The 25,956-nt window shown below is 40.7% G+C and overlaps 1 protein-coding gene across 1 annotated transcript in view; it reads left to right on the top strand.

Moving 5' to 3' along the window:
• Positions 1–25,956, top strand: part of SMC1B (structural maintenance of chromosomes 1B) — a 53,950-nt gene that overhangs the window by 8,441 nt on the left and 19,553 nt on the right. The window contains exons 6-15 of the mRNA XM_036019744.1: positions 51–309; positions 1,481–1,621; positions 6,639–6,721; positions 7,325–7,532; positions 12,227–12,412; positions 14,568–14,747; positions 17,446–17,592; positions 20,307–20,444; positions 20,734–20,850; positions 22,427–22,533. Of these exons, the coding sequence (XP_035875637.1) occupies positions 51–309; positions 1,481–1,621; positions 6,639–6,721; positions 7,325–7,532; positions 12,227–12,412; positions 14,568–14,747; positions 17,446–17,592; positions 20,307–20,444; positions 20,734–20,850; positions 22,427–22,533 (1,566 nt within the window). The remainder of the gene's footprint in view (positions 1–50; positions 310–1,480; positions 1,622–6,638; positions 6,722–7,324; positions 7,533–12,226; positions 12,413–14,567; positions 14,748–17,445; positions 17,593–20,306; positions 20,445–20,733; positions 20,851–22,426; positions 22,534–25,956) is intronic.

Below are 25,956 nucleotides of genomic sequence, written 5' to 3'. Positions count from 1 at the left end.
TATATCATAAATTTAATTTCCTTTAAAGCAAACTTTATATTTATTTTTAGATCTCTTGAAGCACTTTTAAATCAGAAGAGGCCTCAATACATTAAAGCCAAAGAAAACACTTCTCACCACCTCAAGAAATTAGAAGTGGCCAAAAAATCAATGAAGGACAGTGAAAAACAATGTTCTAAACAGGAAGATGACATAAAAGCCCTAGAGACAGAGCTGGTTGATTTAGATGTTGCATGGAAAAGCTTTGAAAAGCAGATTGAGGAAGAAGTCCTACGGAAAGTGCGGGACATTGAATTAGAAGCCAGTCAGGTGAAAAAGTCAACATAAGGGGAATCTTTGTTTCTGTGGTTTTCGGCTTCTCCTTTTAATTAGAAAAAATTTGAAGAACGACCTCTCTTTATGATAATTTAAGAGAGTGTCCTCAGAATCTACATTATGGGGATTTAAATTTTTTAACTTGCGTATGAAATCTAAACTTAATATTTAGACTATTTTTTCTTTATAAGGTTAAATGGCATTAACACTTGAATTTATTCAAGTCAGGAAATACTTCAAGAAGATTACGTGATATCTTGTACTAAAAGGAAACTATATTTTATTTTAAAAGTAATACTTGTTTTCTTTCCTGAATATTATAAAAACTTAAAAGCCAGATACGCATGGCTTTGAAAAGCCATGAGCACTTAATTGACAGAAGGGAAATTGATTGCTTAAGGTGATGTAAAATGTTAAGTGATGAATTAATGTCTAATTCAGTATATAAGATTTAATTACAAGTTGATACTTGATACACAAAAATTGGTAATTCACATTTTCTAGACAATCTAAATTGTCTAAAATTACCAATCTAAATTGGTAATTTAGGTTTTCAACTAAATTTTTATCATCTTTCATTAACTTGATAACAATCTTATATTACAATATACATATTAAAATATTTGTGACTACATAGATTTAAAAATACATAATTTTCTCTGAGCTCCTCTTCCTTTGAACTACTAGTTTTAATCTCCTTTGTCTTTTAAGAATTTCTTTGACCTTATAGAGTTGATTTTGAATACCTTATTGTTGTATCTAAACAGTTTTAGGTATAACATTCATTTTTTGTTCACATTATCTTATCTGGAGAAGATGGCCAATTCCAATCTAATTTATATAAAACACACTTCAGGTAAGGTTATCTGTTAGTAAAGAATGTCATATAAAGAATGTCCCCTCCTCCTGGCCAAGTTGCTCAGTTGGTCAGAGTGTCATCCTGTACACTGAAAGGCTGGGCACGTACCTAGGTCTCAGGTTTGATCCCTGGTCAGGCCACGTGCAGGAGGCAACTGGTTGATGCCTCTCTGTCTCTCTCTCTCTCTCTCACTCTCACTCTCTCTCTCACTCTGTCTCCCCCTTCTCTAATATCAATAAGCATATCCTCAGGTGAGGATTTTAAAAGAGGGTTTGAGTTAGCCATTTTTGTTTGCTCCTCATACAGCTGAACCGTTACAAAGAGCTCAAGGAACAAGTAAGAAAGAAGGTGGCCATCATGAACCAGCAGCGCGAAAAGCTGCAGTGGGAGCAGAAGGCCGACACGGAAAGGCTGGCGTTTGAGAGGAGGCGGCACGGGGAAGCTCAGGTACCTGCGCGTGTGCGGCCACTGTTTAGAACTGTTTTCAGGGAACTTTTACTACCTTTTTGTATTAGCTTTTCAGTAGATAAGTGGATTTGCACCAGACATAAGTGATTAATTAAAAAGTTCTGGGTTACCTCTTAATGCTGATCAGTATCGTGTAGATACTCTTATGGTCTGCGATATGGATAGTGCCCTTGTTCGTACAGTCAGCAAGCATTTGCTGTGCGTCTGCATAGTGATAGACGTTAGCTGATGATGCAGCCTCTGTTTTTACATGTAGTATAGGCCAGTGAGGTTAGGAGGAGGATAGATGAAGGAAAAAACAATTAGGTGTCATCATAGAGGTGAATGCAAAGTTATTTGGAAACAGTATGGACGTAGCCCAAGAGGAGCGTAATAGTCTACATGAGAATTAACCATCAAGATAGCATTATAGCCCTGGCTGGTGGGGCTCAGCGGATTCAGTGCCAGCCTGCAAACCAAAAGGTCACTGGTTCGGTCCCCAGTCAGGCAACGTGCCCGTGTTTCAGGTCAGGTCCCCCACTGGAGGCGTGCAGAGGCAACTGATGGATGTATCTCGCACAGTGATGTTTCTCTCCCTCACTTTCTTCCTCCCTCCCCCCCCCTTAGAAATAAATAAGTAAATAATTTTTTTTTAAATGACAGCATTATAATGGTTTGCCTTAAAGTAAGACAGACCTGGCTTCCAGTCAGGCTTGTTCTTTACTGACCTATGTAATCGTGGTAAATAACTGAGTTAACTTCTCCGAACTTTGATTTCTTCATTTGCACAGTGAGGATAAGTGTGTCTACCTCATAGTGATGGGCAGGTTGAATAAGAGGAAAGTGCGTGTGATATTACACCAAGCATCTGGTATTTCCCTCTGATGCCTCATGGTGTATTATAGGATAATCATATGCATAGAAGAAAGGATAGTTTGTGGAGGAAAAAACAAATGTAGTAACATAGCAGACATTCGTTGTAAAACACTTGTGTAATTTGTATTGTATTATAAAATTGCACACTGATTCCTGCAAATTCTCATTGTATAGTTTTGCCTTTGCACATGCTAATTTTGGAAAAACTTACGTATTTGTACATGTTGAACTCCATGGTTACCCACACTACAAAGCCTTACCTAGCTTGCCTTTTCTCCCCACTCCACCCCCCCAAAAGAAATACCTGAAAATAATTTCTTCTGCACATAGTCACTCGTTACCCTTAATCTATCTCTAGGGGATTTTATCACATTGGAAGAAAGTGCAGTTAATTAGTACAGCTCTGCTAGACTGGAAGCTTCTGAAGGCAGGATTCATAGTAATGTCCATTGTCAACCTCGTGCTTAGTAGGTACCAGTAAGTGTTGGTTGGATTGCTGTTGTCCTTTGAATACGGAAACACTGATAGGAGAAGAACTGCACCCAGGCAGAGAGAGATGGAGAAGTCTGTGCCCCCGTTCAGTTTCCCACAGGACTGCTGACTCCGTTTCCGGACAGGAGGGGCTACAGCTGCCCACAGGTGCCGAGATGGCAGTGCTGGGCGATGGCTGGCTTTCCCAGACGATGAGCATCCTCAGCTGGCGCCTCAAATGCCAAGTGCCTGGTACCAAGGCGGTCTGATTTTCCCCCACTATGTGTCCAGTGGAGCGCCCAGTCCCTGGCACACCTCCCCGCAGGCTGGTGCCCCTGGCCTTGCACGTTTCCTCCGGCAGAGCCTGTTCTCCAGCCTGAGCCATGTCTGAAGTGTGTCCCAGGCTCTATGCATAACAGCTGGTTGTCCCTCGGAGACCCACCTGGCATGTGGAGTAGCGAGCACAGAGGAGCCCTGCCGGCATCACACGGGCCTCGGGAGAGGCGGAGGACAGAAGGCAGGCTTTCCACTCGACTAAATTTTGTGTTCTTTATTAACTGACCATGGTTTGTCCCCCTTTGCATGGAATTCTTAAGAGAGAGACTAAAATTTCAATATGAGGGCTCTGATTTCAAAAGTGTGTGAGTTCCTAGAGGAAAGTAACTGCGCCTCGCTCATCTGCAGAGCTCTGCACCTCGCACAGGTGCCTGTTCAGTGAATCTGTGTGGTGCGTGAGCACAGCGAGATGAGTACCTGCGTGGGATAAGGACACTCGGAAACTTCGGTGCTTCAGTTCCTGCCAAGATGGGGGTGTGGGTAGAAACGCTTTGCGTCCTCGCACAACTGAGAGAAGGATAACCACCAATTTAAAAACAATATGCAACCAGAACTGCCAGAAGATCAAACTGTGTGTAACTCTGACAACCAGGGAGTTACACATTCACCCAGACTGGTAGAATGGGTGAAGACGACACGCGGCAAGGTGGCAGACCACACGGGCGAGGCAGGGCTGGCTGACTGGGAAACTTAAGACTTAAAACCTCTAGCTGTAAGACGCTGTGGGGGTTGTGAAGGTCGAACAAACTCCCAGACTCACCAGAGAGTTGGTTGGAAAGTGGGGCTAGGGCCCTGGTGAATACCTAAGGCTCTGCTTCTTGCAACATAAGGGGTGCAGCGAGACAAAGAAATAGGGCCCAAATGAAAGAACAGATCAAAATTCCAGAAAAAGCTAAGTGATGAGAACACAGACAACCTATCTGATGCAGAGTTTGAAACACTGGTAATCAGGATGCTCACAGAATTGATTGAGCTCGGTTGCAAAATGAAGGCTTTACAGAGTGAAATAAAGGAAAATGTACAGGGAACCAACAGTGAAGGAAAGGAAATCAGGACTCAGATCAATGATTTGGAACACAAGGAAGAAATAAACATCCAACCAGGACAGAATGAAGAAATAATTAAAAAAAAAATGAGGAGAGGCTTGGGAACCTCTGGGACAACTTTAAGCACTCCAACATCCAAGACACATGGATGCCAGATGGCGAAGAGGAAGAGCAAGGAATTGAAAAATCATTTGAACAAACACTGAAGGAAAACTTTCCCAATCTGCCAAAGGAGATATACTTCCAGGAAGTTCTGGAAGCCCAGAGAGTCTCAAAGAAATTGGACCCCAGGAGGAACACACCAAGATACATCATAATTAAATTACCCAGGATTAAAAATAAGCAGCAAGAGGAAAGGAGATAGTTACCTGCAAGGGAGTGCCCATAAAACTAGCAACTGATTTCTCAAAAGAAACCTTATGGGCATGAAGGGGCTGGAAAGAAGTATTTGCAGTCATGAAAGGCAAGCACCTACATCCAAGATGATTCTATCCAGCAAAGCTATCATTTAGGATGGAAGGGCAGATAAAGTGCTTCCTAGATAAGGTCAACTTAAAGGAGTTCATCATCACCAAGCCCTTATTACATGAAATGTTAAAGGGACTTATCTAAGAACAGAAGAAGATAAAAAACTAGGAACAGTAAAACAACAAACTCATAACTATCAGCAACTGAACCTAGAAAACAAAAACTAAGTAAACAATTAGAACAGGAACAGAAGCACAGAAATGGAACTCACAAGGAGGGTCATCAGTGGGGAGGGGGAGTATGGGGGGGAATGTACAGGGAATAAGGAGCGTAATTGGTAGGCACAAAATAGACAGGGGGAGGTTAAAAATAGTATAGGAAATAGAGAAGCCACAGAACTCATATGTACAACTCGTGGACATGAACTAAGGCGGGATTCTGGAGGGAGGGAGGTGGAAGACAGAAGGAGGATAAAGGGGAGAAAAAAATCGGAACAACTATAATAGCATAGTCAATAAGATATACTTTAAAAAAAACTTCAGTATTCTGTTTCCTAGTGTGGTATACTGAAAAAGAATTGTATTTTTTACTTTTGTATACTCCTGGTTTTAAATTACTTAGTAACGGAATAAAGCAGATTGATCTCGCTGTGGTGCATAGGATGAATGAGACAGGGGAGAGGTTAAAGGTGCGAATACAAATTGTATTTGGACTCAGTGATCATGTTTAACGGAGCAAGACTTTTGTGAAGTCCTCCTGCCCCCAGCCCATAGTTACCTTGTGTGTCCTGTGTACACTAACCCACTCTACCAGACTTACTTATTTAACTTTCTGTCTCCCACCAGACCTGAGTCCTCGAGAGCAGAGCCACGCTCCTGTTCTTTATTGTATGTCTGGTTCCTGGCACGTGGTAGCCAGGGGATAAACACTCACTGCATGAATTAGTTTGCAGTGTAGGGAATATAGTCGCCAGTACTGGGATGAGTCAGTCTGGGGCCAGGCTGGTACTTGAAGCAGCCAGGAGAACTACTCTGTAGAGTACGTGATTTTCTAACGCCTTTGCTGTACACCTGAAACTAATATGGAATGGTATTGAATGTAAACTGTAATTGAAAAATAAACGCTTAAAAAGATTCATCATATATAAAAAAGCACAGATAGATTTATAATAACACAAAGCAGAAGTCCCAGAGGAAATGATTGATATTCTTATAAAATATGCAGTTTTACTATATCATTTTCAAACCACATCTTTTCATTTATGAACTAATTTTATAATGCAAGATGCTATTTTTCTTAACTGCTATTAGTCAGAAAAGGGAGTCCTTGTTTTTATTTTCTGAGATTTATTTTCTTTTAATTGTTAATTAAAAGGCACATTCAAAGTTAGTTTATATTGTTATTCCATTGTTTTTTATTTCTCTGTGGATGACCTGTTTACTCCATCTCAATTTGGTACAAATTTAAAATTTTTTAATTAAAAAGTTCCAGATATGTGAGAAAAAAGAACTGTGTATAGATATTTGAAAATAATTCTGTTGGTGTTTGAGTTTACCAGAGTAAACTTCGTGATCAGATAATAATAAGTGGTAGAGCTAGGGTTTGAACCCTGATTCCTGTAACCTGAAAGCTCTGTACCATCCTGCCTTTTCAAAATTAAAATTCGCTCTTATGAGTGTTTTTGTGTGGTTAAATTTTATATATTTCCAATTCAGAACAACTAAGGTTATTACAGTAAGTTCTAAGCATATAGTGAAAATTAATTGATTTTATTTATTTGGAGTTGCTGTAATTGATTTTAGGTTTCATTTCTAATTTAGGAAAATCTAAAACAAATAAAAGAACAAATAGAAGATTATAAAAAGCGAATAGAGAAGCTGGAAGAGTACACAAAAACATGCATGTGGGTATTGTTTAAAGAGGAAGTTCCTCGCAGCTGTCTTGCATTTCTAGGGTCTGGTTTATTTGTATTCTGTCAAGTGAATGCTTTCATTGTATCATTGTTTTTGCTCCTCCGTTACTTTTATTTCATCGTGTACAATTAAAAATTACACTTAAGCACATGAATGAAATATTTACATTTTGAAAATATAAATGTTTATCAGTGGTGAAACTTAGAACTCCTTTTTGGTATTGATATTTTATAATAAAAGTTATGTCATGAAAGCTAGCACAACCTAAGTATTCTGCCATTGAGAATTTTTTAAAGTGGTATTTACTTATTATTAAGCTCATGATGACTGCTGCAGTTAAGATGATCCATACTTGCTTTTTCAGTATCCAGAAGTACATTATCTTTTGAATCAATGAAGAATGATCAAAATCTCTTTGTCCAGATTTGGTGCTAGGTTTATTTTATTGCAGCGTTTTCATCCACTAGAACTGTTAGAGCACCCCCATTATTCCATTCCCCTGCAGGGTCAGACGTGAGTATGTCGTACCCTGTCATTCCTAAATTTTAGGTTTTCTTTTTGCTGTATAATTGATTGTTGTTCTTATTATGTAGGGATTGCTTAAAAGAGAAAAAACAGCAAGAGGAAACCCTAGTGGATGAAATTGCAAAAACAAAGTCAAGAATTTCTGAAGTCAATGAAGAGATGAGCCTTGTCAGAAGTGAACTGCAGAATGCGGGGATCGATTACCATGAGGGGAAACGCCAGCAGAAGAGGGCAGAGGTCATGGAGCGCCTGAAAAGGCTTTACCCAGACTCCGTGGTAATTAGAACGAATCGTTCATTTGAACACACAGCCTAAGCTTTCTTAGTTGGGATTTAAAATGTTATCATTATTTGGAGGCAAAATTATTTTAGAAATCGTTTTAAGTTTTGTGCTTGATAGTTTATATTTAAATGTAATAGTAAATAATTGGGATAAAATGTAACTTTTAGCAGGACCTGTAGATAAGTAATTACTGGGAGAAACATCAATGCAAACACATTACCCAGAAAGTCCACGTTATGGCCGGTACCCCCAGAGGACTTGGATACCATGAACTAGTCTCCCCGAAAAAGTCACACAGCCTCAAGCTCACATTTTTCATGCTTTCAGTTTTTTAAATTATATTTGCAGTAGGTATCATTGGAATTCTTTTGTAACAATGAGCTTTTAGTCTCTAAATCTGACCGTGCATCTAGTTTTGCTAGTATAGTTCATGGCCCCAAAACAGCAGTATCTAACCTGTAGCTTATGGCATCAGCTTCAGAAAATTACCTCCTCTGGTGTTGGGGTCTGGCGTCCCACCCTCGTGTCCCGGTGCCAGTGTACACTTCGCAGTCCTTACCTCATGGTGGCCTGTTTCAGCACGTGACCGTGTTAACCACTTCCTGCTTTGAAGCGCCTTGCCATTGGCTCCTGTGGTTCCCCAGCCTCATGGTTCTCCTCCCGTCTCTCTGGCCACCGTGTCTTCTCCTTTGTAGCGTCCTTTTTGACTTTCCGACTCTTAAATGTTGGTCTCGACTTCTAGATAGTGATGGAGGAGGTGTAAGTCTTGGTCACAAAATCCCTCCCCCAGTACCAAACAAAATGACTAAAACTAGTTTTAAAAAAAGTAATTCACTCTGGCTGGTGTGGCTCAGTGGATTGAGCACCGGCCTGTGAACCAAATGGTCACTAGTTCGATTCCCAGTCAGGGCACGTGCCTGGGTTGCAGGGCAGGTCCCCAGTTGGGAGTGTGTGAGAGGCAACCAATCAATGTTTCTCTCCCTCTCTCCTGCCCTTCCCCTCTCTCTAAAAATAAATAAATAAAATCTTTTAAAAATTAGTTCAACAATCAAACAAGGAAAGGGACCCACACATCTAATGCCATAAACTTCAGAAAATGGTAATAGTCCAGGATTTAAAAGATTGAAGGTTAGCATTTTAAACCATTTATTTTTAATTGAAATTATTGGGGTTACATTGGTAAATAAAATTATGTAGGTTTCACGTGTACAGTTCCACAACCCTTGTCTGCACAATGCGCTGTGCGCTCACCATCCAAAGTCTAGTCTTCTTCCATCGCCCTTTACCCCCTTACACTTTCTCCCACCCGCCCCCGCCCCCTTTCCCTCTTGCTGTCAAATCACCATGCTGTTGTCTGTGTCTGGGAGTTTTTTTTTCTCTTTTTGCTTAATCCTTTCGCCTCTCTCACCCAGCCCCGAGCCTCCCCCCTCTGACAGCTGTCCATCTGCTCTCTGTGTCGTGGGGTCTGTTTCTGTTTTGTTTGGTTATTTTGTTCATTAGATTCCACATACAAGTGAAAGCATATGGTATTTGTCTTTCTTTGGCTTATCTCACTTAGTATAATACCCTCTAGGGCCATCCATGCTGTCACAAAAGCTAAAGTTCCCTTCTTTTTAATTGCCGAGTAGTAGTTCATTCTGGAAATGTACCACAGCTTTTTTTACCCACTTGGCTGCTGGTGGACACTTGGGCTGCTTCCAGATCTTGGCCACTGTAAATAGTGCTTCAGTGAACGTGGGGCTGCATGTGTTCTTTGGAATCAGTGTTTTGGGTGTGTTTAGATATATTTCCAAAAGTGGAATTGCTGGGTCATAAGGGAATTCCATTTTCTACTTTTTGAGGAAACTCTATACTCTTTTCCACAATGACTGTGCCGATCTGTGTTCCCACCAGCAGTGCTCCAAGGTTCCCCTTTCTCCACATCCTTGCCAGCACTTATTTGTGGGTTTATCAATGATAGCCATTTAAAGCATTTATAAGCTTATTTTTATCTCTGCAAAAAGCAAACTGATAAATTTATTAATTCCTGAGAAATCCCACCTAGTATGCCTTAATGTAGCAAGAAGGAATTTCATATGTATTGTTGCATTGCTTAAAAAACGATTGAGTCAGGTAATGTGAACCCCCGATGATCTTAGATAGAAGGGATGGCTCTAGGACTCCTCATTAAGGTGAGAGGCCAGTTCAAAGCCTTCCCCCCAAACGGGACTTGTCCTCTTCCCCAGGGTAGAGGAACCTCAGTATGGAACACTGATTAAAACTCAGAGGAAAGAGCCGAACTCCAGAATTCGAGCAAAGCGTGTGCACAGCCCAGGCGCAGCTCTCACTTGCCCCTGCCCTCCGAGCCCGTAGGTGACAAATAGGTCAGCAAATACTTAGAGGATAAACAGGAAGTACTTAGTTCACCAGCTGTTGTTCAGAGGAAATAACCATCTCAGTTCTAGGCGAGGCAATCAAAATGTGTCCGTCACAGCAAATAAAAGGTCTGAACAGAGATGCCCACATTAAATGTAAGCATGGTGAAAAGCACAGATATGGCAGCTGTAGGTACATATAATAATAAAGAAAAAGAATGATTTTTTTAAAAGATTTTATTTATTTTTAGAGAGAGGGAAAGGGAAGGAGAAAGAGAGGGAGAGAAACATCTATGTGTGGTTGCCTCTTGCACGCCCCCTACTGGGGACCTGGCCTGCAACCTAGGCATGTGCCCTGACTAGGAATCGAACCAGTGACCCTTTCGTTCAGAAGCCAGCGCACAATCCACTGAGCTATACCAGCCAGCACAAGAAAGAATGATTTTTAAAAACCCACATTCCAAGATAAGTTTATTAATTTTAGAGAGAGAGAACCATCGAAGCTGCATCCCATACGGGGGATGGAACCCACAACCTTTTGGTGTACTGGACAACACTCCAACCAACTGATGCACCCTGCCAGGGCATGAGAGAGAATGATTTTAAAAGCATTAAAAGTCAAAGAGCCTCATCTGGAAGGTTACAGAACAAAATCCCCCATAAAAGCAAAATGTAGAGCCAAGAAAACACATCAGGGTAAACACTGCTGAACTGATAAATTGCAAGTAGCAAGAGCGGGGCACCACAGCCCCAAATCGAAGGGCTGACCTGGCGGTGAGACTGGAGTTACGGCGGCGCCCCTTGTCCGCGGGGTCCGTTCCCGTGTGCCGGCGGGCGGCTGGGACTGCAGACGGTGCTGAGCCCTGTGCGTGTGCAGGGGCATGCGTGCGTATGTATGTATATATGTATGGGACGTGTTTTTTCAGTTCGTGTATTTCATTTTCAAGTTGGGTGCCTTTTCCTTCTTTATCAAGTCCTTGTGCACTGTGGCTGGAACTTGGGTGGTGTGGCAGTAACACTAGCATGATTGTATTTTCTCCTGCACAGTTTCACCTGGAGGAGATTTGTTCTTACTCTGGATCTTAGCAGTTTCGGCATGCGGTTTTCGCCTTTCCTTATTGAGTCCGGACTTCTTGCCTTTTCACCTAAAGGAGCACTGTCCAGCTTCTCGGGCACATCTGAGCTGCCAGCGCCACTGCTCTTGTGCTGGGGGGGCTGTTGTTAAGCGAAATAAGGGTGACCCGAAGACAAGCACGACACCCCGCCACCGTCCCTCCGAAAGCCACGGTGGCTGTTGGGTGACTAATGGGGAGCATGTGCAGTGCGAGGCCGCGGGACAAAGGGGCGGTTCGTGTCCCCGAAGGGATGGAATGAAGTTCGTCACCACACTCAGGGCACAATGTGAAACTTGGGACTTGTCTGTTGAGTCATTTATTTCTGGAACTTTCCATTTAATATTTTTAGACCATGGTTGACCACAGTGACTGACACCACGGAAAGCCACACCACAGATAATGGGGGCCCCTACAATTGCAGGTGAACGGAGAAGAAAAGACAAAGCAGGATAATAAATATTAACAAAAATGATCGATCACTTTAAAAATGGTATTCCCGAAGTAGAACAGAGCAAATGAAAAAAAGTCTGAAATGTAAAGCTGAATCTTCAGACCGCCTAGGGAGCATTGATGCGGGACTGTGGACATTCTGACACTTTTAAGGAAACTTCTTGAATTTCCGTCTGATGAACTCGAGACGGTTCGTCAGACCTCAGATAGCACGTGTTTGTGGGAGGCCCTCCCTGACGTCTCAGCTCGTCCTGGTCCCGCACGCACGCTTGCAGAGCTCGCTGCTCCCCAGCACTGTCCGGGGTCCTTCAGTTTCGCACGTGTGTGTGTGTGTGTGTGTGTGTGTGTGATCAGCTGACTGTCCCTCCCTAGACTGACAGCTCCGTGAGACGAGAACGCATCTGTGACGCTCACCCAGTGTCTAGCTCAGGGTCCGCATGCGGTGGTGGAACGGGGTCCTCATGGATTCTCACTTAGTAATTAAGGGAATGGATGAATTTAGTGATTGTAGCTTTGTAAAAATATTTTAATACCTTGGCAAGGCTAATCCCCCCCATTACTCTTTTCTTAAACGAAGTGTGACCACCTGAATGGACATTTCATAGTAAAACCTATATCCAATCGAGTGAGACTGTTACATTCTGATGTTTATAATTTTATAAAAGTAGTTTATAGTTTGTGCTGTTTTGTTATACTAGAGGACAATGAACGAACTGTATGTTCTTCACGAATGTGTTTGCTGTTCTCTCCTTTCCTGAAACCTGCCAAGTTTGGAAGACTGCTTGACCTGTGTCACCCTATTCATAAGAAGTACCAGCTGGCTGTCACGAAGCTCTTTGGCCAGTACATGGTCGCCATCGTTGTAACCTCTGAGAAGGTGGCAAGAGATTGTATCCGATTTCTGAAGGAGGAAAGAGCTGAACCTGAGACATTCCTTGCTCTAGATTACCTTGATGTAAGGAACTTATGTTTAGTACTTAGTGATAAAATCTTGTCTTTTAAAGGATGTCTTTATTGCCTAAAACTGTGGTTCAGGGGTTGAGAAGTACCGCAGCGCGGATGCCGGTCTGTCTGTCCGTCATGCAGATGGCCGGTGTTAATGTGCCGGCAGGCTGGGAATAGTACCGAGCGTGCGCCATCTTTTTTGTCTTCGTATCATTTCTCCCATGTCTGCTTTTGCCGTAATCCTCCCTTAATGACGTTGAGGGCGTTGCTCTAGCCTACTGGCCAGCCATACTCTCATCCAGTAGCAAAGTGTGGAGATGGTCCGTTGGTGAAACGCCAACCCAGAGTCTCACTTGTAACTGTGTGATCCAGCAACTGCTCTTGGCGGAGCAGGCTGCTGCGGAGCCCCGGAGTGTGCATTGAGAGGCCTCCGGATCCTAAATTCCCAAGGCAGGAACCGGATCGGTATCGAGATTGCTGTCCCTCAGCGATTTTTTTCTTGGCTACTGAAGAAATTGTTCTGCTGGCCCTGCCCTCGGGCCCTGCCCTGAAGGCCATGTGCATAGCGGTCAAGGGCACGTGCCCTGGACTCGGCCCGACCCGAGTACGAATCTCAGCCCTGCTTCTAGTGCGTTCTCCCTAATTCGTCTTAATTTTTCTTGAGCTGCACGTTCTGCATCTGTGGAGGAAGCAGCCCGTGCCCTGCCTGTACGATTATCGCAGGGAGCCACTACACGGAGAGCGCCTAGCGCAGTGCCGGCACGGGGGCGCGCTCAGCCGACGCTAGCTGGGCACCGGCGGTCCGGACTGACCTTTGTGCTTCCGCATCATTGCCTATACGCCCTGCCGCTGAAACTGCTTGACCTAATTCATCTGCCTGTCAAAATCCTGCTTTACGTATTTCATGCTTAAGATGTTTTTCAAGGCGCCCTCATTTTCTAGACATCTGATACAGAAAGTTATAAAACGTAAAGGAACTGTCCCCATCCCTTCTCAATGCCCAATTCCTTAGTTGTAACATACAAATTTATAAATATATATTCCCAGGTGTATTGTATATGTACACATTTGGGGTGTATACAAGGGGCAGCCCCCCACAAAAATGGAATTATCTTTTGGAGGGCAGGCCCCTTGTAGTACAGGCCTCCCCACTGGGGGAGGGTTCTGGGAACCCGTCTGTATCGGTGCACCAAGTGGCATTGTGAGAGGCTGCGTTCGGCTTCAGTGATTTTTTTTTAAGACTTTTTCGGTACATTTGCCCATTTCATGATGGGGGGTTTGCCAGCGCACCTGCCCACACCCTGCTGAGTGTTCAGCAGTTTTTGACCAGAAATGGCATGACCTCTATGCCCTACTGTCCCAGTCTTGCCATGAGCAACTTTTTTTTTTGTTTCCCTGGATGGAAAAAGTCCTGAAAGGGAAATGTTTTGCTGATGTGGAAGAGGTGAAACAAAAAGTGGCAGAAGCACTAAAAGGCATCAAAATCGATGAGTTAAAAAAAACGTTCTGAGCAGAGGAAAATGTCTCCATAGGCGTACTACACCAAATATAGAGTACTTGGAAGGTCACTGAAGTTGAAACATGTAAGAATAAACACAATTTTTTATAAAGAAATTCCAGTTTTTTGGGTCCCCCCTCGTATAGGGTTTCTGCTTTGTTTTGTTTTACAAAAAGGAGATCATACTTACTGGTTTTTGGTAATGCATTGGTGATACTTTTTTGATCTAGTTATGGATACAACTTGAAAGTCCCGGCAAAGGAGACGTGAAGGCTTTCCTTGTCAGTCAAGCCCGCAGCAAGCTTCCGAGCGCCCAGGGCTGTGCCCCTCCCCTGGCGCGTGGAAACGGCATCCCCTCTGACTAGACTATGGCTTGGAGAGTGCGGGGCACTTCTTGTGCATCGCTTTGTCCCGGGTAGTTAGTGACGGAGTCGAATCTGGAAATGCGGTCTTCTGGCTTTTGGTGAAATGTATTTTTAAAGAACAGTACACAAGCCAGTGGTGGGATATGGTTCATCAGGTTCTTGTCACACCTTTATTGTATATAAGTGTATGCTATTAATTAGTCTCTTGCTGTCATGTTTATGTGTATTTTTTGAGAAAGAATGTACTATTTGGTTTTTTATTTCAGTGTATCTAATATATTAAGTATTTTTTAAACCTTTAGGTCAAGCCAATTAATGAAAGGTTACGGGAGATTAAAGGCTGTAAAATGGTGATTGACGTCATAAAGACTCAGTTTCCTCAGCTGAAGAAAGTGATCCAGTTTGTGTGTGGCAACGGCCTTGTCTGCGAGACCGTGGAGGAGGCGCGGCATATTGCGTTCGGCGGGCCCGAGAGACGGAAGGTGAGACGCTGGGGTGGTGCTCTTGGATAATCTGAAGCAGTCTGTGTAAGACTAACATATTATACATGCAGACATTTATACAAGAGGTTATATGACTCTCTTTAGTAAGGAAAACTCATATACAACCTAAGATGGCTATGGTTTCAGTACTTTTTATAATATTCAGTTGGGTTTTTAAAAAATTAACTCCTGTAGTATTTTCTAATATCGTACATTATATTTTGAAAATTAGATTTATTGTAATGATACCCTCAAAGCAGTTAACTTATTTTTTATTTACATGCATGAAACGTTCTTCTGAATCTCAATATGCCCTGCATTTAAATATATAGTACATATGTTTTCTGAATATCAGGAAAGATTTTAGGTGCTTACTTTACGTTCTGGGTTAATTCTTCCATGGCTTCATAGAGATCCCACCTCTCCTTCTACACATTCACGGTTTTAACACATTTGAAGTGACAGAAATGGCATAATTGAAAGTGAGGTTACTAACTATTAATCTCTCAAGAAAATTACTGCACCTGTGATGAAGTTCAGATAGCGCCCAGGGCATAAGCTGTGACGTAAGGTCAGTGATGCTACTTAGTAAGTTTCTAAGCCTCTAATTTTACTTTTTCCTCCAAAATTTGGAGAAATAGTAGTGCCTATTCATAGAATTGTACAGGCTAAATTAAATAATAACATTCAGAATACTATTCCAGTGCCTCGCAAAAAAACTCAAAAAGTGGTGGTCGGTTTTTTATTTATTAGTGAATTAAAATATTTGATCTGGAATGTACAGAATTGCAAGTTAACACAAAACAGGCTATTAGTATGAAAGATAGTAGTTTTTAGTTTTAAATGTATTGACTGTCTAACATGATTAACTTCTCACATATTTTAGTACTTCAGTCAGAAATGACCTTAATGACAGTGTGATCACAGTCTTAGTAATCACTGTCATTGATTTCTACAGATGAACTTTAAGCAGGTATAATAAGTGAGCTACTAACATATCTTATTTTGCTACCTAATTAACTATTTTAAAATTTATTTATGTATATTTGTAAAATTGATTTTTGAAGATTTGTGGGATCATTTTTAAAAAGCCACATAAAGATAAAATGGTACTTAATCCTTGCTTCATTCAACAAAAATTAATGGTTTATAGCTGCTCATGGTAAGAAGTCTTACCCCCGTAGGCCATATCTTGTTCTTATCATCACTTCAGAATTTTAATCAGCTTTGTCATTTGTGTCTGAAGTATATGACAGGAACTTTATCTTCCTCCCATTACTGCTGTGCCACTGCAGGGGTTTTCTGTGCCCTGGGGCGCATACAGCGGTGGGATAGACGCCACAGTTCCACAGGTGCCTGTCTTCAGTTCGTGCTTTTGGTTTTTCACGGACTTCCTATCTTTTCCTAGACCTGATGTCCCATGTTAGAATTTTCTCTACTCACACACTGCAGGTCACATCACAAAATGATATTTTGGCCAGTTCAGACCTGGGGAGCGAACTCACTGCCGAGCTGACACCTGGGAGGGGAGGGCGCTCCCACGGCCTCACATAAAACAAAACGCCTGCCTCCCTTGAGGAGACGCCCGCATGCTAAGGCCCTTAGACCTGTGCTACACGAGTCTGCGTTACCTGGGGAGCCCGTGCAGACCCCGGAACCTTCCTTCTGAAATCACACGAGAGGAGTAAACCGAGCTTTCTGTTGAATGTCACTGGTTCAGTTCCAGTAGGACACGACGCAAGCCTGCCCTCCCCAGGGAGCCCTCTGTGGCGCTCCGGGCTGCGTTAGACCCTCCCCAGCCTGCGCTCTCCTGGGCGTACTTCTGTCTGCTCGTCACTCACACCGTCACGATATGTTCACGAGTCTCTTTTTCCTGCCGGCACAGGTCCCTGGGGGCCAGTGCCGTGTTTCACTCTCTGTCACTGCAGTGAAGAATGTCTCAGTCGTGGCAGTCACACAGGGGATGTTGGTCTGAATGAAGGAATCGAGGATTCAATGAGACTCCTATTTGTTGGCTTTTTAAAAAATGAGCTCATATTACATGGTTCTGGTTCTCCAAAAGTGGTGTCCATCTGCTTTAACTAGAAGCATTTGCAAAACATTGAGAATTGCTTTTATTTATTCCATAAAGTATATGTTACTTAGGACTATAACTTCAAACTATTTTTTAAATATATCTCATTTTTATTATTTAAGATAACATACTTATTACACATTCTTTTTATTTTATACCTTTGACTCCATTTAAATTTTTGTCCTTGGTCCCAGTTCATGTCCACCTTGGAGAACATGATGTTTTGGGTATCCTGGAGTTGCTAGGGCTGTTTTCATAGTAGGTCATAGACATGGGGTATCAAATTCTTCAAAATATAAGATTATATAATGCAAAGTATTTCATGTTAAATACAACGATTCTCAGTTTTTTCTTCTCAATATTGAATATGTGTGGAACTAATACACAATTTATTTTGAGCCTTTTTAATTTCTAAGTTGGTGCCTAGGATTGCTTTGGGCCTTAGCAAAACAGGGTTTGTGTTTGTGGTTTATTGGTTTGTGTCTTTTCATATGCTAGACATTTTATTAAATATGGTGTGGTGTTTCTCATCTACAAATTCTCAGCTGTAAAACTGCCTTATTATGTTCTAGTTTATCTTCTTTGTGTACATTTCCCCAAGGTAAAATACTTTTGATTTTCCAGACAGTAGCTCTTGATGGAACATTATTTTTAAAATCGGGGGTGATTTCTGGAGGTTCAAGTGACTTAAAATACAAGGCTCGATGCTGGGATGAGAAAGAGTTAAAGAATTTGAGAGAGAGAAGAACCCGACTAATGCAAGAATTAAAGGTAAATCCATGTTGTAAAAGTTGTAGAATAATTGTTTTTTAAACTAATTTTTTGTGATGTACCATGCCTATAGTTTTTTAAGAACTTAAATAATGCAAAGTGGAATAAAGTAAAAAATAAAAATACCTTACCCATGCTACATCTCAGCGATATTTACTAAGCAATCTGATGCTTAACCTTTGGAAGTTTTCTCTGTACATGCAACTATATGTGTTACGTTACCTGTTTGCTTTATAAAAGACTTTTGACATAGTGTCTGCAACAAGCTTTTTCACTGGTGTCATAATATGGACATGTTTTTATGTTGCCATACAGAAAAGCACTTTATTTGTAATGAATCCTGCCTGGTATTTCATTGTGTAGATTTTTAAAATTTAATTAATCTTCAATAATTTTGTCATTTCAGTTTTTGCTACTACAAATGATGCAACATTAAACATTATTTAGAGAGGGAAAATAACAATGTAGCTAAGAATGTAAATTTGGTAGCAGCACTACCTGAGCTCGAATGCTGGTTCTGCCACATACTAACAGTGTAAACTCAGGCAAGCAGTTAAAGATAGAGAGTTAAAAGCAGCAAGGGAAAAGCGGATAGTTACCTACAAGGGAATTACCGTAAGACTGTCAGCTGCTTTCTCAAAAGCAACTCTGCAGGTTAGAAGGGACTGGCCAGAAATATTCAAATTCATGAAGCATAGGAACTTACGGCCAAGAGTGACCCACCCAGCAAAGCTGTCATTTACCATCGCAGGGCAGAGAAAGAGCTTCCCAGACAAGGAAAAACTGAAGGAGCTCATCATCACCAAACCACTATTATATGAAATGTTAAAGGGATTTATTTAACAAAAAGATCAAAACTACGAACAATAAATTGGCAATAAATACATATCTATCAACAGCACAATCTAAAACAAACTAAGCAAACAAGAAGAGAATGATGGGCAGGAAGAGCATTTCGATGGTTGCCAGATGGAAGGGGGGTGTGGGGAAATGGGTGAAGAGACGAGGGGACTGAGAAGTACAGATGGGTCGTTACAGAGTAGCCACGGGGATGTGGAGCGCAGTACAGGAAGTGGAGTATCCAGAGAACTTACACGTGACCCATGGACATGAACAATGATATGGGGATTGCCTGAGGGAGCCAGGAGTGCTGGGTAGGGGAGTAATGGCGGGGCGGGGGGGGGGGGGGTGGGACAACTGTAATAACATAACCAATAAAATATAATTTTTAGCCCTGGCTGGTGTGGCTCAGTGGATTGAGTGCCGGCCTGAGAACTAAAGGGTCATTGGTTCAATTCCCAGTCAGGGCACATGCCGGGGTTGCAGGCCAGGTCCCCAGTAGGGGCATGTGAAAGGCAATCACACATTGATGTTTCTTACCTTCTCTTTGTCCTTCCCTTCCCCTCTGTCTAAACTAAACAAAAAAAATCTTTAAAAATACAATTTTTAAAACAAAAGAAGACATGGAGACACATCTGAGCAAAGGATAGAACTAGGCAGTTCAAAAAAAGAAGAAATCTGTAAGGCCTAGTAAACATGAAAAAATGCTCAAAATAGAATATAGTACTCAGGGAAATACTAATTAAATTAAAATTACTTCATTCAGCCTTGGCTAGTGTAGCTCAGTGGACTGAGCTCAGGCTTCCAACCAAAGGGTCACTGGTTCGATTCCCAGTCAGGGCACATGCCTGGGTTGCAGGCCAGGTCCCTAGTAGGGGCCACGTGAGAGGCAACCACACATTGATGTTTCTCTCCCTCTCTTTCTCCTTCCCTTCCCCTCTCTAAAAATAAATAAATAAAATTTAATAAGTAAATAACATAAAAATAAAATAAAATTACTTCATTCCTAACGAAAGACTTGGAAAAAATGCATATGCTCGTGAAGATGTAAAAAGCATGAGCTCATACATTATTTATAGAAATGTGAATTGTTACAGCATCGGGGAAAGCAATCAGCCCCAGCCACTAAAAATATGAATAACTTTGACCCATCCGTCGTACCGCGGGGAATGTATCGCATGGAAATGAAAACACCAGTACTTCAGGGCATACATACAAGCATGTTGTTGCAGCATTGTTTGCGGTGGCAAAAACCCGGAAACAAAGTAAATGCCTATCATGTAGGGCATACTTGAGTAATTTTGGTACGGTCTCACTCAGATAATAGGCAGCTATTCAAGAGTGAATTTAGAGCTTTATCAGTTGACTTTTGTAACTGAAGGAAAGAAAAAAGGCAGAAAAGTATGTTCAGTGTGATTCTGAATTTGCAAAACAAGACTGAAAAGATATCTATAGGTGGGTATGTTTGTGTGTGTATTTGCGTAAAGACTTGGAGTAAAAATACAGAAGCACACACGCTAGGGAGCTAATTGGGTTGAGTGGGTGAAGGGACAGGGTGTGGACAAGGCGAGCAGAAAGGCGAGGGTGCACGAAAAACCAGGCGCCCAGCATCATATGGTCCCATGTATGTGCTTGGTTGGAACACACACGCCCCGTTCCCCCATTCTCATGCCTGTTTCCTGTTAGGGAGTGTGTTGGGTTTTGCGGCTGCTGTACGGCACCTCGGTTGCCCCAGACGGCCTGTGTGCTTAACTGCCCGGAAGAAGGGAAGATGGAGTGTGGATGTGGCCCTATGCAAAAAGTCAGTGAATTATGGCTTACGAAAGTGCTTTTCTACTGTAAAGTGTTCTCATCATATTTCTCTTTTGCTTTAGGATTTATTGAAGATGCTTCGCAAGGAAGCAGATCTGAAACAAATACAGACCCTTGTGCACGGAACTCATACGCGGCTCAAATACTCGCAGAGCGAGCTGGAGACGATCAGAAAGAAGCACCTTGCTGCTGCTTCCCGGGTAATGTCCTGCACGAAACACTATGGGAACTAGAGCCGGGACAGAGAGTTTCAGGAGTTACATTTGTGCAGCACCGTGTAGTTTTTTCACTTTCCTCCATGACCGAGACTGCATTGTAGTCCTTAATTACTTTATTTGTATGGTTGTTAGCCTTATTATGCAATTGTACCTGAGTTCACCTTAACTCACAGATTCCCTTTTGGGCTAAAAGATGCCTCTCGTGTTTTGGCTTCACTCCGTAAAGCTGACATAGCCGTGCTAAAAAAGAAGTTTTTCTCTTTGAAACTAGGAACAATCGCGGCTGCAGAGCGACCTCCTGAACATCGACTCCCAGTGTTCCATGCTGGATGAAGCGATCCACGCGCGGCAGCAAAGGATGGAAGACTTCCAAGGGAGGATAGATAAGGTCCTGAACGATACATTTACCATTAATCGGCATGTAGCATACAGTTCTAGACCAGCCGCCAGATCTAGGGCTTCTTGAATGTGTGCTAACGTTTAATGGTTTGCAAATTCATTTTCTTGGGTCTTTTAAGAACCACCGTTGCCCAGCTCAGGAGACAGCGGGCCGTGAGTGGCGGCGCTCCTCTGCCCCCGGACCCTTCCTTACTCCTTGTACAGGTCACAGCCTCCTGCTTTCTCCCGCTGCCCCGACACCAGGGAAAAAGAACTTTGTCGTTTGGGTCATTTTTTAAGATTAATTATTCACTCAATAATTATTTCTAGAACGTTTATCGTATTTGCCAGGCATAGTGCTTGAACTTGGGGAAATAAAGAGTTGGTCTTTTAACCTCAGCTTTTATATAAAGTGACAAGAACTTTCTAGTTTAGTTCATTCCACTGTTGCTTATCTTTAATCATTAGAAAGTTGTCACACCATGGCTCAGTAACTATTTTTAGTTCTACCTTCTATCACATGGTTTGAAACCATACTTATGTAGCTCCTTAATTATCTCTTTTCCAGGCTAAATATCCTTAATTCTTTAATCATTTATATTTGTCATGGACTTCAGACCACTTCTGGCAACTGTCCTGTGGGCATCCTGTTAGCGCCCAGAACAAAGCGCACTGTCGAAGCGCTGTCTAACCCGGACAGAGCGCCGCAGGGCGTGGCCCACGGGGCTGAGACTTCTATGATTTGGATTATCTGCTTATGCAAATGATAGTTTATGATTGAGTCAGTCATATATTTAATTTAAATTCAAGTAAAACCTAGAAGTTTTTAACATGCCCTGCTATTAAAATAGGTCTGTTTATCTTATAATTGAACACAAATGCAGTGCTTTAAAAATATTGAGGTTAAATGTTATTTTGTTGGATTTGGATCATTCTTGTTTTTCTAAATCTTTTTGAGTCTTAATTCTCTGCTATAATCCCTTTGGCTTTATATGGCCTAAGAAACTATAGTATTACTCATATAAAGACTATTTTGTTATTTATACTTTTTAAAGTTTTTAAAATTTAATCAGTATTGTACTTCTTTCTCCACTCCCACTGAGCCCCCATACACCCGCCTCCCCCTACCAGTCACCACAGTGTGGTCCAGTGTACATCCGTGAGTCCTGTTTCCTTTCCACTCGGCCCCACCACCCCCAGGTCTCCGCCCCGGCCGTCATCCTGCCCTCCCTCTATTAGTCTGTCCTGAGGAATATTTTATTTATGTGAAATAGTGTATTTGGTGTGTCTGATGTAATTTAAATGTTTTCTATTTTAAACAGTCCATGAAGCCAAAACTCTTAGTAAAAATAGTTTTGCACTTTATTATTTAATTTTTAGAATAAGAAATTTCAAAATAGATGGGCATAGTTTGTGGAGCTAAAGAACAAGAATGCACTAGCTCCTCAGAGAACCATAATGCTTGTTGGCATTAGTGTTTGGCCTGATCCAGGAAAACCTTGGAGGGGAAAACTTAGATTTAATCATTATCTATATATTTTCTTAAAACTAATTATTAAATCAGTTGTTTTGAAATCATTTAAAAGGTTGAAGATGATATTTTCCAACACTTCTGTGAAGAAATTGGTGTGGAAAATATTCGTGAATTTGAGAAAAAACATGTTAAACAGCAACAAGAAATTGATCAAAAAAGGTATTTTTATTTTAAAATATTGGTAAGCAATCTATATATAAATGTAACTGTTATTGCATAATTTAAGGGAATTATGTCTGAGGTAGACTTTATTTCAACTTATCAAGAAATAGCTAGTAAACATGCATAGTCTTATAAAGAGTTCTCTTATTTTTTTAAAGAAAGAAAATACAAATATACAAAATAAGAGAATGGGTACAGTGGCTATTAAAAGAATAATAAGACACTAATTTATTTACTTGTCTGTAAATATATATACATAGATAAAATTGGTAATTTTCAAGAAATAATTATTACCAAGATAGAAAAATCTAAGGAGGCCAGTTACCACAGGAAAAGAAAGTAGAAAAGCTTCTACCCACTGCCATCCCCAAATTTAACAGGACGTATGGTTTCACAGTGGAATCAATCATCCCAGTAAACTTTAAAGGCAGAAGAAATACATTTAGTATTTCAGAAAACCTTCAGTATTTAACTTCTTCATAGTTAGAAGAGGGAGAAATACATCTTTTTATGAAACGAACGTAATATCAATGCCAAAATCCAAAAAGGTATATGCACATACAATAAGAAACTATAAATCAATCTCACCCATAAATAACAAAATAAAGTTACATAGAAACACATTGCAGCGACATCAGCAATACAATATACCATTATCTAGTGAACCTCATACCAGAAATAAAAGAATGGCTCAGGATCGGGAATGACTGCTGTAGTTTGCATATTAATAGTCAAAGGAGAGAAATCACATAATCAATTCTACAGATGATAAAAAAGGCACTTGACAAAATTTGCCATCAATTCTTGATGAGAAATTCTTAAAATATGAGTAGGTACCTGTGATATGAGAAAATATGTCTTACTCTAAATCAGCATTGAAGTTTAATGGATCGGCACCAGAAATGTTCCTGGTCAGGTTAGTGAGGAGGGTGTCGGTGTCCCCACTGTTGTCTAACATTCTTCCGGAGACACTAGTCAGTAGAGTGGGACAAGAAATGTAAATAAGGTATAAATATTGCAAAGTGGGGAGGCAAATTTCTCCCTCTTTGTAGGGTATACGACATGCATCCAGAAATTCCTAGAGTACAAATGAAAACTATTGGAAACAAAAAAAGAGAATTCAGTAATATAGCTGAATACAAATATTAATGCAAATTTTTATTCAAAATTAATATAGAAATTAATTTAAAATTTGTAGCCTTTTTTATATACAAACTGCCAGGGAGACAATATATTGGGAAGGAGATATTCCAATTATATTAGCAAGGGAAAAAGAAAAAATACGTAGTACTTAGAATAAACTTACTAAATGTAAAAGCAATATATAAAGAAAACTTTAATCAAGATTGAGAGACATAAACAGCATCTTGAATAAAAAGGACAGGCACACTAGTTCTTTCATAAGAAGACTCAATATTGTAAAGAAGTTGGTTCTCCCTAATTTAATGTATAACTAAAATATTATCTCAATATATGTATGGACAGATTTGTTTTTAGTTAGATAAACTGATTCTAGAGTTCACATATTCAGAGCTAGCCAAGAAAAATTTGAAAATGGTAATGAGAAACAACTAGAACTCCTAAACTTAAACATAGTGTAAAGCTACATAATTAAAATCCTGAGGTATTGGCTCACGAAAAGAGTCCAGAAATACACTTACTCAGATTTATAAGAAAATTTGACTTAAGAGAAAGGTGGCATTTTATATCATTGGAGAAAATACACACTGTTCAATAAGTCACATTGGGATACCTGTGTTAGCAACTAGGAAAAATGCATTTGGAAAAATGCCTCTGTCTCATTCATTGGATTCAGATTAATTTCAGCTGATCAAAGATGTTAATTTAAGTAAAATGAAAGAATAAAAATATTAGAATAAATCATAAGAGAACTTTTAAAATAATCTCAGATTAAGGAAGGTTTTTCAGTATGACATAAAAACCAGATACCATCAAAGATTTATAAAATGCAAATATAGAGAAATAAAAAAACTTTCGCATAGCAAAAGTACCATGAAGAAAACAAGAAGACAAATGACAATTTTGAGGAAAATATACATACATGTATATGTTTAGAAATTGTCAGAGCTGTTGCTTCTAGAGAGACTGGGAGGGTGCAAAAGAGAGGTTTCACTTTTTGTATGTTCTTACACCTTTTTTTTTCTTCACCCAGTTCCCTAACCACCCTCCCCTCTGCACACGGTCTTTTTTGGTCTCAAATAAATACAACTCAGCCCTCTGAACACCTACAGCAGCAGTTTATCTGCACCTTTCTGTTTTCTAAATTACTGTTGAATCATTTCTCATTTTCCAGTTAGAGTTGACATTACGTTATCATATTAGTTTCCGGTGTACACCCCAGTGATTAGACGTCATATAACTTATAAATGGTCATCCCAATGAACTTCATACTCATCAGACACTAGGGACAGTTACTAGAACATTAGGGGTTGTATTCCCTGTGCTGTACTCTGCTTCCCCATGGCTGCTCTGTAACGACCGATCCTTAACCCCCCCAGCTTTTCACTCATTCCCCAGCCGCCTCCCATCCGGCCACAGCCAGAGTAGCCTCTGTATCTGTGAACTGGTTTTATTCTGCTTGTTTGTTACTTTGTGTCTTAGGTTGAAGTGCTGATAGTTTTACACCTTTTAAATTTCGTACCGTATTCTAATATAATTTTCTGCCTTGCTGACGACAAATTCTGACTCAGACGTGCAGTGGTGATGAGGACGAGGAGGACTGGACATCGAGGGCTCTTCCTTTCCCGGGCTGTTGTCACTGCACACAGGGCGTGGCAAAAGTGGGCTTACAGTTCTGATGCAAATAATACAATAATTAGTAAATAATAATACAAGAGTAAACTTTGTTTCATGTATGTACAACTGTAAACCTCCTTTTTTTCACCCCTGTACTTAAAAGGAGTTAAGGCCACGCAAAAAAACAGTAAACTCAAAGCATTCACGACCGCAGATTATTTAGGATCTAGACTTCACTGGGTTATACTTACCTAGATGACTGATTTATTTTGTAGTTAGCATTTCCGTGTATAGTTTTACTGACATATAATTGATAATACCTCACTGTGTAAGTTTAAGCTGTACAGCATATATTATGAAATGATTATTACAGTAAGTTTAGCTAGCATCTGTCACCTCATATAGAAAGAATAGTTAAATATAATTTTTTAAATCCAAAAGTAATAATGTGCCTCTTGGAGAAAACAGAGAAAATATTTTTAAAAAACTGGTCATTGTCTCATTGTCCAGAAATAAATTCAACATTTGGCTCATTCCCTGTTTTTATAAATCTCTCATAGTCTGTTCATTTATTCAGCAGTGGTCAGGGAAGGTCAAGCCCCTTTGCACTTCCATTACCTTTTTAGGATCAGCTTTTCAACTGCTATAAGGAAGTTTACTAAA

The sequence above is a fragment of the Phyllostomus discolor genome, chromosome 2 (genome assembly GCF_004126475.2).
Source record: "Phyllostomus discolor isolate MPI-MPIP mPhyDis1 chromosome 2, mPhyDis1.pri.v3, whole genome shotgun sequence".
NCBI lineage: Eukaryota > Metazoa > Chordata > Mammalia > Chiroptera > Phyllostomidae > Phyllostomus > Phyllostomus discolor.
The sequence above is the reverse complement of the archived record's forward strand: the minus strand, read 5'-3'. Positions and strand labels throughout refer to the sequence as shown.